Source organism: Grampus griseus, assembly GCF_964374135.1.
Source record: "Grampus griseus genome assembly, chromosome: X".
NCBI lineage: Eukaryota > Metazoa > Chordata > Mammalia > Artiodactyla > Delphinidae > Grampus > Grampus griseus.
In genome coordinates this window covers 21218646-21232333 of record NC_138999.1, presented here as the reverse complement: position 1 = coordinate 21232333, position 13688 = coordinate 21218646, and the positions used below count along the sequence as shown (strand labels likewise).

The following is a 13688-nucleotide window of genomic DNA, read 5'->3' as shown; positions in this document are numbered from 1 at the left end:
TCCGAATAAGCTAGACCTTCGGGCTAGCCCTAAAGGGTTAAAGGAGGCGCTCCAGGAAGTTGTTAGTTAGAAAGTTGTTAGTTAAAAACAAAATATAAAAATAAAATTGGCTCGGGTGCGTGCCTGCTGTCCCACCTCCACCGCCGGCCTTCCCGGAATCCAGTCCGGGTTTTGCGCGGAGCCCACAGCCCGGCGCAGGCCTCTGGCGAGAGCCAATCAGAGGGCGCCTCTCAGCACGTGGAGAAGAGAGACTCCAGAGCTCCGCGCCCGCAGCTCACTACACTTGTTACAGCTTGTCCTGAGCGCGGAGAGGGCGAGCTCCGGCCACCGGCAGGGCGGGAGCCAGCAGCCAGCGACCGAGCGAGGCAGAGAGGCACAGAGATCGCAACAGTATCCATTATAACCAGCCATCTAACCCCACCCCCCCAACACACACCCATCCATCCCACCAGCCCCGAGAGGCAGCCAGCGGCCCGCTTCTCTGCGCCCAGGGGAAAAAAACCCCAGCCATGAGCAATCAGTACCAGGAGGAGGGCTGCTCCGAGAGACCCGAGTGCAAAAGTAAATCTCCAACTTTGCTCTCCTCTTACTGCATCGACAGCATCCTGGGCCGGAGGAGCCCGTGCAAAATGCGGCTGCTGGGAGCCGCGCAGAGCTTGCCTGCCCCGCTGGCCAGCCGCACCGACCAGGAAAAGGCCGTTCAAGGTAAGGCTGTGCTCGCCGGGCACCTGAAAAGGGTGCTGGGCGCTGGTTTGGATGTGTGATGTTCCGGGGCCAGGGGCCTGCGGTTGTCCAACTGGAGACGGAGGAAAGAAAGGGAACAACTCTGAGGCCTGGTGCCTCAAAGAGCGGTAAACATCTCGCCAGGGGATGTCTCTCCCTCCCCCTCTGCTTCCAGAGAAAGCAGAGACCGAGCTTCGCTTCAAGGGCCCTTAGGTTCTCGGTATCCGTCCTTAGGTCGTTCAAATGCCCCCTTTGGTGGCCTTGGGGGTGCTCTGAAGAGGGGCCACAGGCCAGAAACAGCAGGTGCCGGGTGGACTCTTGTAACAGCAACTTGGTGAAGACAAGAACCCCAAAAGCTGTGAATGGGGACCCCAGGCCGAATGAGCCTTGGCCTTTCTTCTCTGGAAGATTTCTTTATATGTGGTGTTGTGCTTTCTTCTTCTTTTTAAAATTGTAGATTACTTGTGACCTTTTAAACCCAAGCTTTGCAGAAAACGTCTCCCTGGGATTCCCCAAATGCTCCTTATTGTATTTGAAGTGTATGAAATGTACGGCTTCTGGGTGTTGTTTTTTTCTCTGCTATGTTATTTTTTTAAAAACAGTTGAGATGTTTAAAAGCTCTTATTTTTTTCTAAAATTAAAAATTTCAGAACAACTGTCGTTTTGCCCCGAACCTGTTACACTCAAGTTTCGCCTTGAGCTGGCTTGCAGAGGTGTCGCAGGGAAAGAATTGTTGATTTCTTTTAAAATCCGTAAACCAGCGGTCCAGCCGCAGCGCCACTTGGAAGACGGGAGCGGACAGCGGAGAAGGGGGCGTTTAAAACAAAACTGACTTTTTCCTTTTCTTTTTTTAGCCTGCAGTGGCACCTGTGCCAGGCGCTTCCTCGAGGGGAAGGAGCGGCCTGTGCCTATTGCACCCCCTTCGTCCCCCACCCAGGCCTTTCTGAACCCATTTTCTCCAGGACGATTTTTCTGTGCTCGGAGCCGCCAGCCCCTCCCGCTGGGGTCTGTCGGGGCAAGGCCGCACTCAGGGCCACGGGCCGCTCCCCCTTCCCCCGCAGGGGTCGCCCGCCGGGCAGCGGCCCCTCTCGCCAGCCCCGGCCGCGTGGCAGAGCCGAGGGCAGAGGTCGTGCGCAAAGTTTTCAGGGTGGTGGTGATTTTTTTTTAAGTTGCTGAATGTTTTCAGATTGCCCCCTGCCCCGAAATGGGAAGGAAAAAAGTGAGGGAGAGGGCAAGGAGAAAGAAAAAGAAAGGAATAAAGGAGGGAAGGAAGAAGGGGGGCGCACAAATAAGAGAAAGGAAGGAGAGGGAGAGGGGAAAGAATGATGAGGAGACGGGATGAGAGAGAAAGAAAAGGAGAATGTAAAATGAAAGGAAGGGCCAGAGAAAGACGTAAAGGAAGGAAGGAAGAAAATAAAAGGAAGAATGGGAGAGGGAAAGGAAAGGAGGGACGGAGGAGGAGAGAAGGAAAAAAGAAGGAAACAAGAGAAAGGGCAAGAGAGAGAAAAATGTAAAGAAAAAGAAACAGCAAGAAAACTGGGGAAGGAGGAGAAGGGCTCGGAATCTGATGGCGCGGGCGGGGGGGCGCGCCAGGGCCTAGGCGCGGAGGGAGCGGCGGCGGGCCGGCCCGGGCGGCGACTCTGGAGGGGGCGCCCGGCCGGCCGGCGCGCTGACCGCTCTCCCTTGCCCGCAGGCTCCCCCAAGGGCAGCAGCGCCCCGTTCGAGGCCGAGCTGCACCTGCCGCCCAAGCTGCGGCGCCTGTACGGCCCGGGCGGGGGCCGCCTCCTCCAGGGCGCCGCGGCGGCTGCGGCGGCAGCGGCGGCGGCGGCGGCGGCGGCGGCCACGGCCACGGCCGGTCCGCGGGGGGAGGCCCTTCCGCCGCCGCCGCCGACCGCGCGGCCCGGGGAGCGGCCGGACGGCGCGGGGGCCGCCGTGGCCGCCGCGGCCGCGGCCGCCGCAGCCTGGGACACGCTCAAGATCAGCCAGGCGCCGCAGGTGAGCATCAGCCGCAGCAAGTCGTACCGCGAAAACGGGGCGCCCTTCGTGCCGCCACCGCCCGCGCTGGACGAGCTGGGCGGCCCGGGGGGCGCCGCGCACCCGGACGAGCGCCTCGGCGCGGCCGGTGGCCCCGGCGGCGCCCCGGCGGCGAGTAGCGGCACGGGCGCCGAGGACGAGGAGGAGGAGCTGCTGGAGGATGAAGAGGACGAGGACGAGGAAGAGGAGCTGCTGGAAGACGACGAGGAGGAGCTGCTGGAGGACGACGCCCGCGCGCTGATCAAGGAACCGCGGCGCTGCGCCGTGGCCGCCACCGGAGCGGTGGCCACCGCCGCTGCCGCCGCGGTGGCCGCTGAGGGCGGGGAGCTGTCGCCCAAGGAGGAGCTGCTGCTGCACCCAGAGGACGCTGAGGGCAAGGACGGCGAGGATAGCGTGTGCCTGTCTGCGGGCAGCGACTCAGAGGAGGGGCTGCTGAAGCGCAAACAGCGGCGCTACCGCACCACGTTCACCAGTTACCAGCTGGAGGAACTGGAGCGGGCCTTCCAGAAGACGCACTACCCAGACGTCTTCACCAGGTACGCGCGAGGGGTGGTCGCAGCGGCAGCGGCTGGAGGGAGCGAGTGGGTCCGGGAGAGGGAAGGTGGGCGGGCAGGGGCCCCGGGCTGGGGCAGGGACTCCGCTCCTGGACTCTACCCAGGCGCGCCCTCCCAATGCACCCACCCCGTTGACCAAAAACTACTCCCCCCCTCCCCCCTACTCCGGGCCTTAAGTTTAGACTGGGATGTTTTTTGTTTTTAGTCCTTCCCAAGGTCTCTCCAGTTTAATTTTTTCAAATTACGAGTTTTGGTTAGAGAAAAAGAAACGGCCTTTCCAAAGGCCTCCCGAACACGCCACCTTGGAGACGTGCGCACCCTTGCGCACACACTCAGGGCCCCGGGCGCTACGGTCCGGAGTCCGGGCCAGGTCCCAGGCGAGGCGCAGGAAGCGCTGCCGGCCCTCGCCGCCAGAGCTAAACAGGGGCTATTTTGGGCCGCCGTGTGGTGCGATCGCCATCCCTGCCTGATGCCCCGGGCGCCTGCTGGGTATCAGTTAACGCAGTTCGCAGTAAAGCTGCCCGTGCCTGCGGAGAAGGCCGTTAAAAAGATCCGAGTTCTGTCATTTGAGGACTCCTGAAATAACCGAAGGAAGTCAAAACGGGGCAGTGTTTGGTATCTGTACAACTGTGGAGGCACCGGCCATAATCTTCCCTTCTCATCGCTGCCCTCTCTCCCGCCACACACATTAAACCCAGTGTTGGTTTAATGTAAGCGGGTTCACAGGGGCTGGCACTGATTGCTGGAAGTCTGGCAGGCAGTAGACGGAACAGCTGGGGGAATTTTTCTCTTTGGACGGCTGTCCAACCCGGGTTTTTCTCCTAGTTACGCTCCACTTCACACTCGCCCGGGTTTTTTTGGGGGAAAGATGTACCTGTGAGATGACTGGGCCTCTGAAGGCCAGCTTATTAATCCTACCTGGGGCGCCGGCCTGGCTGGGGGCCTTCCTCTCCCACCCCAAGGCTTAGGTCTGGCTCGGCGAGGAACCACGGTTAGGGCAAACTTTCCCCAGCGGGGAGGGAGAAAGAGATGGGTGCTTGCCTAGCGTTGGGCTTGTCAAAGCTCGAGCAGCACCTTCGCATGAGGCGTGTGCGGCTTTTCAACGTGCACTTTAGTAGCAGCGGAAAGCTGTCCGCCCCTTTGAACCGGAGGAGAAATCGCTCAGTGTTCAGGAGGCCCGAGCCAACTCGCAAATGTAGTTGGTCTAGCCATTAATTGCCAAACTGTCTCCTAATCAGAAACGGAAAAGAGTAGATTTGATGCGGGGCAAAGGCACTGAACTTGATCATCCCCTGAGCTAAACTTGGTCCTCCCCTCTTTCATCCAGTCCCTTCGTTACCTTTAGAAAAGAAAATAAATTTTAAAACAATTGTGTCTATCAAATAGCTAACCGGCCGACCTGCTTTTCTTCATTTATCACACGTGTAATTCAAAAGAAGAATATGATGTGGTGTCGCTTGGCACCCAGGTCTGCCCTTCTTTAGCTTCTCCAGGGGAACCAAAGTACATGAAGAGGGGCAGCTCCTTTTCGCCACCCCGTGCTCACCTCTTTCCGACCCAGGGGGTTAGTTAGAGCCCCTTGGTTCCCGCCCGGATCCAGCCGGGAGTGTGGTTTTGGGGTTTTAGATTTGCTGATGCTCACTGTAGCAGAAGGCAGAGGGAAGCTCTCCAGTGAACCGGTTTTCTCCCAATCCTGAAGTTTCAGGTGTGGGCCAGGGGCACTGCCAGCAGTGCAGACCCAGGTCCGAGGCTGGGGCGGCCCCCGCTCTTTCATATTAGCGAGCGGAGGGCCAATTATTCTCTGCGCGCTCGTATTTTCGGTAAACAGGTCGTAAGCCATTCTACAGCATCTTAATGGTTTCCTACTTGCCTTAATTGTCGCAGTAATAACTGCAATGACGGGGTAGGGTTTCAGTTAAATTGACTTCCCCTGAGATGGGCAGGGTTTGTAGTGGGCACTGGAGTCAGGAGGTGCGCAGAATTTTGTTTAATCGAAAAATTACCCCACTGAACTCTTAACAAGCTTAACATATCTCCAGAGGGTAATGGGGAGTATGACCTAAAGGGGTGAGGGAGGGAGGATGGCGGCAGAGAGAGAGAGATGGAAGGAAAGGCGGAGAGCTGGAGAGAGAGAGAGAGAGAGAGAGAGAGAGAGAGAGAGAGAGAGAGAGGGAGGAGGGGGAGAGAACATTTTTTAAAGAAGGCAGAAAGAAACCAAGAGGGCGAAAGAAATGTTTTTAGTTGGGTGCTGAGTTCTCCCATTTACTATTAGGACAAAAGAGGCTATAATCACTGTGTGTGTGTGTGTGTCTTGTCTAACTCTGGCTTAGAAGTGAGAGAGAATCCGAGACTTAGAGACTCAAGAAGTCACCCCTGTCACTCTTGAATATAATATGATACAGTATAATAGATAACATCCTATATCTGGGAGTGTGTTCCGTTTTTACATCTTCAGTCAAATAGAAGGCACTCCAATGTTGAAGGGATGGCGATGCCTAGGTGTGTGGGGTGAGACCCTAATGGAGGAGGCTGCCAGCGAGGGAAAGGGGGCTGACGGGGGTTGCTGGAGCCTGCAGTGACCTCCTGCCTGTGTGTTGCTTTCTTATAGGGAGGAACTGGCCATGAGGCTGGACTTGACTGAGGCCCGGGTCCAGGTGAGCTGCACTGCAGAGAGGGAGGAAGGGAGGGGCAGCGGGCTGGGGGGAGAGTGGAAGAGAGATGGGTCGATGGATTGGAGGGCTGTTGAGAGAACCCCTTCATAAAATGAAGAAAAGCAGAATCAGAAAGATAAACCCAGACACTCACACACAAAACTATATTAAAATATGAACACCTGGGAGGTTGAAGGGGAAGATTTCGAGGTTTGGGAGCCTTGTGGAAGGAGTCCAGGATCAGAAGAGGGGTTTCAGGGTCCCTGAGACTGCAGTTCAGAAGCCCCCTGGTCCACAGCCCCTGTAGGAAACAATCTGCGAACTGAACTGACTTCTCCTGATTGAAATAATGGGATGGAGCATGGATTTGGTTGTTAGACAAATCCGCTCAGCTCCAAGCAGGTATTTGGCTGCGATTAAGTCTCCAATCGGGCTTCATAAAAGCCCACTTAGTGCTAGAACAAACAGGGCCATTTGAAGGCAAAATGCTGTTTGATTTCCCCTCTGCCCGCACAAGGAGCCGGCTAATGCTATTTGATTTCCCATTTTTTATAGCAATGAGCCCACATTGATCTAATAGGGAGTGAGTGCAATGCTATTAAAGGTGTTTGCAGCCCCATACCAGAGTGCATTTCCGAACCCAGGCCTCATAACCAAAGAGACGATCAACACTGGGCAGCCCCGACGGCCAACAGAAAACAGATGTCCCTGGGTTAGGAGCTGAGTGAATCACTTTACAGTCAAAATCAGGTGCTGATAAAGCACAATAAATTCCATATGGCTCATTTAATACACAACAGCTTCTTGCATTAGAGGGCTAATGATGAGGCCTGTCCCCTCCTTTCTGTTGACACATTTCTCCATTGTCAAACAGAGATGTGACAGCAACTCCGCATTTTCAGCTCAGGGGAACGAGTCGTGGGAAAGTTAAATAACTTTTAAAAAGAAAGAGAGCGCCCCCCCTCCCCTTCTCCTCTCTCCCTATTCACGGGAGAAGATGTAATTAAGTGAATATGAATTATTAGAGTCCTTTCGTTTACCTTTGGGGGGCCTCAGAGGTATTAATTCAATAATGAGGAATTGCAGGGGGACATCTTGATAATTGCAGTCGAGCCGGGAGAGCGGATCCATCTGTAGAAGGTTTCCACTTTCTTTGAGGGCATTCTGCCTCCACTGTTCCCCCCACCCCCCCCACCCTTACTCCTTTCACTGCCCTCGAGAAGGGGTGGATATTGTCTAGACAGATTTGGATACACAAAAGCTGCCCACCCAGCCCGGTCCCATCTAGTCTTCCTTTTTCAAGTCTCTGAATTTCCACACTGGAGTGTTTCTGTGATTCTCAAATAGATTATTTGAGGGCTGTGAAATGTTACGGATGGGCCCCCTTTGGGCAGAATTTTAAGTAATCAGCCGACTTGGATTCTTGATTTTTCTTGCCCTAGGTGGCTGTCTAGAAGTCAAACGAAGCCTAGATACTAGTGCTAGTAACGACAGCCCCCACTGTGTATATCTGAAAGGCACAGATGTCTTAAAAAAATTTTAAACATTTTCCTCTGGGATCATTTACATTATATTTTAATATAACTCCGTATAGCCCTGGAGTTCATTCTTAATTTTTAGACTTGTGTGCAGGCATAAACCCAGTCCTAAAAATATTAATGCCTTCAGGGGAGAAGGAGCATATCTTCTCAGCTGTGGGTGTGATGAGCAGGTCACATAAAAATAATCTCATGCTCCTAGGAGTTATTTTTAGACTATGGTAGCTGCCATATTTCAGGTAAAGGTCTCTACGAAAACTGCTTTCTATTAACAATTAGCAAGATACCTTGTGCTGAAAACCTCCCCCAAGCCTAGAACTATCTTATTTAAATAACCTATTTAAACCACATCCCCAGAAGAAATAAAGGACCCGTTCGCTAGCTCTGAATATGGGCACAGTCTACAGGTATCCTACACTCTGGTTTCTGTGTCCAGGTATTGCTGAATACCTGGTCCCCGCAGTCAGTGCCTTACTCGGCAGAACCCGGCCCTGCATAGAGCCCCTGCAGATAGCAGGCTGTGTACCCCACACTTCATTTCAGGGAGAACTGGGCCCCTAAACTGTATGCCTGTTTGCTAGTTACTGTGGCCATTTCTTCCCTCCCTCCCGGTTCTCCCCAAGCCCGAGAACCCAGTGTAGTGCTCATAGGCGTTCAATAAATATTTCTGGAAAGATCAAGTGAACCGCCTCCCCGATTCCCTTTTCAGTGCAGAGCAAGAATTTTGCCACCTCTTGGGTACACGTGAAATAGGCAAAAATAGCTGATTTGAGGCAGAAAGCTGATGAGCACTCTTCTCTTGGTGGCTGCCTGGTCCCAAGAGTCACCACTGAATGCCAACTTCTGCATGCCTTATTCTGCTCATTCCTCATCACAGCCTTATGAGGAAACTTTTATTACCCCCATTTTACAGATTAGAAAAGTGAGGTTCAGAGAGGTTTAAGTGACCTGTTTAAAGACACACAGCAAGCAAAAGGCAGCGCAGACATTTAAACCTTGGTTTCCTCACTCCTGAACACACGAAACTACTTTTCCTTAAAAACTGGAAAGGAACTAGGCTGGTTGAAATATCCACTGGAGAGGGTTCACTTGCCCAGTGTTTCCTGCTCGCTTTAAGTTGGGCCCTCTTTCACTGCCCCTTTGGCCCCAGACGTGTCCTTGAACAACCTGAGGCCAGAGAGGGGTGAGGTGGGCGCAGGCCGCAGGGGAAAAGAGGCAGGGCCCGCGGCGCGCGGGGAAGAGGCGGGGGCGGGGTGGGGGGTGGGCCGGAGCCTCGCCGACCCCGGCCTCTTTCCGCTTTGCAGGTCTGGTTCCAGAACCGTCGGGCGAAGTGGCGCAAGCGGGAGAAGGCGGGCGCACAGACCCATCCTCCGGGTCTGCCCTTCCCCGGGCCGCTCTCCGCTACCCACCCGCTCAGCCCCTACCTGGACGCCAGCCCCTTCCCCCCGCACCACCCTGCGCTCGACTCGGCCTGGACTGCCGCCGCCGCCGCCGCTGCCGCTGCCTTCCCGAGCCTACCTCCGCCTCCGGGCTCGGCCAGCCTGCCGCCCAGCGGGGCGCCGCTGGGCCTGAGCACTTTCCTAGGAGCCGCCGTGTTCCGGCACCCGGCCTTTATCAGCCCTGCGTTCGGCAGGTAATACGCGGCTTCGGGGAGTCTGTCTCTCTCATACACGCACAGAGGCCTGGGTCCAGGGAGGAGGCTGGAGACGGGTAGGGACTACACACATCTTTTCTCTTTGGCTTAACCTCAGCGACTTAGCCAAAGAAAATAATCTCTAATTTTGCCTTAAACAATGTGGATCTTGAAGGGAATGACTTGGGACTGAGCGGCAAAGGGAAAGGCAGTGACGATAATAGCAACCGTGGAAACTGGGAGTGTTCAATGAAAGCTGCACCAGTACAATTTGAAGGCAGCAACAGCCCAGGCCGTAGGTGATATGTGTGTAAACGGGTACAGGTGTAGGCCACAGAGCCAGAATGACTTTTCAAGTTTTGCAAAAATCCTTCCTCATGCCCCAGAGCCTGGCAACCAGAGGAACACAGCCCTGGCCCCCACAGGAGCCCTGGAGCCACGGGCCCTCTGGGTGCAAAGGATTCTTTCTTCTTCCCCAGACTCTATCTTCCTTGTCATTCAAGTGACCCACTGCCAACCATACCCCCGACCCCCATATATACAAACCCTGGCCCCCCCCAAAGCGGCACAAGACAACGAAAGAAAAGAAACAGTTCATCATATGTTATAACTCCCTTTCTTTAAATGAACATCGAATGATGAAATTAAAAGTCTGTATAATCACACAGACAAAGAAACAAAGGAGAGATGTATTAAGTTGGAAAGTGCAGTGAAAATAAAACTGAATGCAGCTTCAATGATCTCTCTTTGGGAGAACAAAGAAATAATAGATTCATCCAACTGCATAGCCACTTAACAAAAAAAATCATCTGGAGAAAATGTTCAAAAAAGACTCAGTAAAATTAGTTTCTTGTAACAAACCAATAAAGTAAACAGAAAGTGCGCTGAAGTGTAGTGACTCAGTTTACCTAGTGGAACCAGGGCATGTTACGCCCCCTCCAGGCCACACTTTATTTCTTTCTGGAAAAAATTGTTAAAGTCCTCTGCCCCTCGCTCTCCACCCTCTCCTTTACCCTTCTCACAACAAATGACTTGTAAAAGCTGGCAAACCACGGCTGGAGTGCCGGCTGCCAGATTTGGAGAGGCTGGAAGAGGAGTGCGGTGCGGGTGGTAAAAATAACAGAGGTGATAACAGAGGTGGAGGGTGGGCTTGGGAGAAGCAGGAGGCGCTCCTCGAGCCCAGGTGGGCTCATTTCTAATCGTGGAAACCCTGAGTTGGCCTTGCGGGGGCCCGGAGCCAAAGCCCTGGGGGGAAGCGGCGGGGGTAGGGGTGGTGGCATTGAGCGTCAGGGGCGGCTCGGGCCTCAGCTGCAGGTCATAGGTGCAGTGCGAAGAGAGTGGAGGCGCCGTGCGGGGCAATCCCGGCGCCTCCCGGAGGCGGTGGCGCGGACTGGAGTCCCAGGCTTGGGCTTCGCCGTGCGCCACGCGCGGAGGTCGCGGGTCGGGGCTCTCTGGGACTAAAGGCTGCAGGGGCGCAGGGAAGGCGGTGGGGGAGAGGTGTCGCCGCTCCGGGACGCGGGGCCGCTGGCTGGTTAGAGCCGCCTGGCGAGCGGAAATCTACAGGCGGGCGCCCCCACCCTCGCGGTCGTCGGCCGGGCACTGGCAGCTCAGCCCGGCGCGGCAGGGCGGCCTCAGCGGAGGGAAGGCCGGCATACAAGACCGGTGTTTTCAAGGTAAAAGGAGCCCCGGGCCGAGAAGGCGCCCTATATAGAGAGTACAAAGTGGAGCACAGGTCTTGATCAGTTTTGATCCCACGTTCTCCTTCCTTTCTCCCTTTTTTCCCTTCTCCTTTTCTCTCTTCTTTCTCTTTGTCTCTTTTCATCTCTCTCCTGGCAAATAGTATTACAGGCAATTGGAGCTCCTGGTCTAAGAATACACCCCCCTTCTTAAGCGAAAGCACAGAATCCGCGCAGTTGGGCCATGGGGTTTTGAGACTCGGGGCTTGCCTCCGCCGCGGCTCTGTCCCCTCTGTCTTTTTTTTCCCCCTCTGTTGGTTCCCTGCTCCAGTAAACCCTCTCAGAGCACCCCAGCCTCCCGACCGCGGGTCCAGCTACTCCCCAGCCCGCGGCCCACCCGGGCCTGCGACTCCCCGCCCCAGCGGCGGCGCCCCTCTGCGCCCTTCTGTGCCCTCTGCTCCCCCGGGGAGAGGCGGCGGGGAAGGCTGCCCGAGGCGCTGCGCGCAGCTCCCGGGGCCGTGACCGCGCTGTTTGCTCTCCCTGCAGGCTCTTTTCCACCATGGCCCCCCTGACCAGCGCGTCGACTGCGGCCGCGCTGCTGAGACAGCCCACGCCGGCCGTGGAGGGCGCGGTGGCGTCGGGCGCTCTGGCTGACCCGGCCACGGCGGCCGCAGACAGACGCGCCTCTAGCATAGCCGCGCTGAGGCTCAAGGCCAAGGAGCACGCCGCGCAGCTCACGCAGCTCAACATCCTGCCGGGCACCAGCACGGGCAAGGAGGTGTGCTAAAGGCTGCCCTCCACCCTCGCGCCCCAGGCGCGATCCGGAAAGGTCACCTCACTCAGCACCACTTAAGACCAAATGGAAACAGAGGACCAGCACACTCCCGAGACGGCACTGAGAGAGCGCAGCCGCCTTCGCAGCAGCCTGGACGCGGGCAAGGCAGCCCTCGGCGCTACCGGACGTGGCACCTCCTCGGCTGGCTGTCCACCCGCCCCTGCCCCTGCCCCTGCCCCTGCCTCTGCCCCTGCGCCTGCTTCTGCCAACCTCGCTCCAACTCGAACGTCCACTCTCTCCCGTTCTTTTACTGAAAATATCCGGGAGGTTTTTCTCCCTAAGACACCTGGTATTGAAGTTAAAAAATTTAAAAGCCCAACCTCTCTTCCTCCTGACACCCTACTTAGCTTTTTTTTAAATTTTCCTAATAGCATTTTGGCGCTCTAAGTTTATCTCCCCAGCGTGGGCCCCGGCTCCGGGCCGGGGAAGCGAATGCGAATCTGTAAGATAGCTAACAGTGCACTTAACGGAAAGGGGCGTCTTGTTCTTGTTCTCTTCTTTATCATACACCAACCAAGGTTTTTATATCAAACCAAAGGGAAATACTCTGCTAGAATATGGACTGTTGAAGTCACCAAACTGTGATTATTGATTCTGTACATACCATTGTTATTAAAAAAAAAAGAACAGAGCTTTGTATATTTGAAATGTTATAACGCAATTGCACTCAGCGTGGTATGGTAAAAGTTTGTCCTCTTGTAGATTCTTACTGTGTTGTAGATACGGTAGGGTTCCTAGACAAATATTTATGTACTCAAGCCCTTTATTTAACTTATTAACTGTAGAGGCTTCCGAAACCTTCAAGGTAAAGGCAATCGTACAGTACTTTTGTGTAATGTGTAACTGTTATCACTTTTCCTTGCTATCTAGTGGAGAAGTGTCACGCTCAAAATAATAAAAAAATATATATATATGTTTAACAAAAGGAAGTGTGAATACTCTCTACAGGCTCTGAGGGGACAGTAGTAGGGAGCCCCCCAGAGGCCGGGCGTGGGCTCCTGCGCCCCGGCACCTCCGGGGTTTATCTGAACTCGCGTTTTCCTGGCAGAGGCTCCTGGTTTGAATCTGATCCTCAAAGGATCCGTAGGGTTTCCTACGAAGGTTAAGATCGCTGCCGCCGCGGCGCTTTCCACGAGCATCTCGGCTTTCCCGGGTCGTGTCGCAGCGGGAGCTGGGGGGCCCGGGGCCCAGAGATGGGGTGGGCTTGAGGGAGGGAGGGTGTACCGTAGGCATTGTTGACGGTGAAGACAGAAATTTGAAGCGAGCGGGAGTCTTGGCTCGGAAAACGAAGGAAACTGCTTGTGGAAAGTGCCACGTACAAGGAAGTGCGCAGTCCGAGATGACAGGTAATGGCGAGAGCGAGGAGCCCAGGCGCTGGCTTCCGAGGGGGCGGGCTCCACGGTATACGCGCGGGTAGCAGGGTGTGTGTGTGTGTGTGTGTGTGTGTGTGAGAGAGAGAGAGAGAGAGAGAGAGAGAGAGAGAGAGAGAGAGAGAGAGAGAGAGAGAGAGAGGGAGGGAGGGAGGGAGAGAGGGAGGGAGGGAGGGAGAGGGAGAGAACGCAGGAACAGTGATGGAAAGGCAGCGAGGGGTATCCAAGTGGCAGATCTTAACTCGACAAATGTCATTACATCACTTATCCAGGCATTGGGAAATGTATATACTTAAAAAAAAATCTAAACAACTCAGGTTTCGCGAGGAGACCCAAACAGATTTGCAGTCTGCACCCTCCTGGGCGCACCCCTCGCCGGCGACGACGGTACCTTCTCCCTCCCCCGGGCCCTGCCTGCGCCCCGCCGGGTGACCGCTCGGTGAAAGCCCGCCCGCGGGGGCCGGGTCTCGCCAACGCTCCCAGGGTGATGGGAAAGGGAAGAGAAGCTTAATTAGTTTCAATTTGCAGTAATTAGCGCGCTGGACCTTTGGGGAGAGGGGCAGGCGTGGGGGGGGGGTGCGGAATGCTGCGGCGTGACGAGCGCGGCTCTCGGAGCCGGTGCCGCCGCCCCGCCAGGCCGCGGGACAGTCGGTCGCGGCGGGGGTCGCAGGCGT

General features: G+C 55.5%; 1 protein-coding gene across 1 annotated transcript; it reads left to right on the top strand.

Moving 5' to 3' along the window:
* The first annotated feature begins 253 nt into the window (after positions 1-253).
* ARX (aristaless related homeobox) lies at positions 254-12526 on the top strand. Its single transcript, XM_082681896.1, has 5 exons — positions 254-705; positions 2417-3293; positions 5920-5965; positions 8805-9133; positions 11356-12526. Exons 1-5 carry the CDS (start codon positions 510-512, stop codon positions 11594-11596), a joined length of 1689 nt encoding a protein of 562 aa, XP_082538022.1. The 5' UTR covers positions 254-509; the 3' UTR covers positions 11597-12526.
* Positions 12527-13688: the final 1162 nt, after the last annotated feature.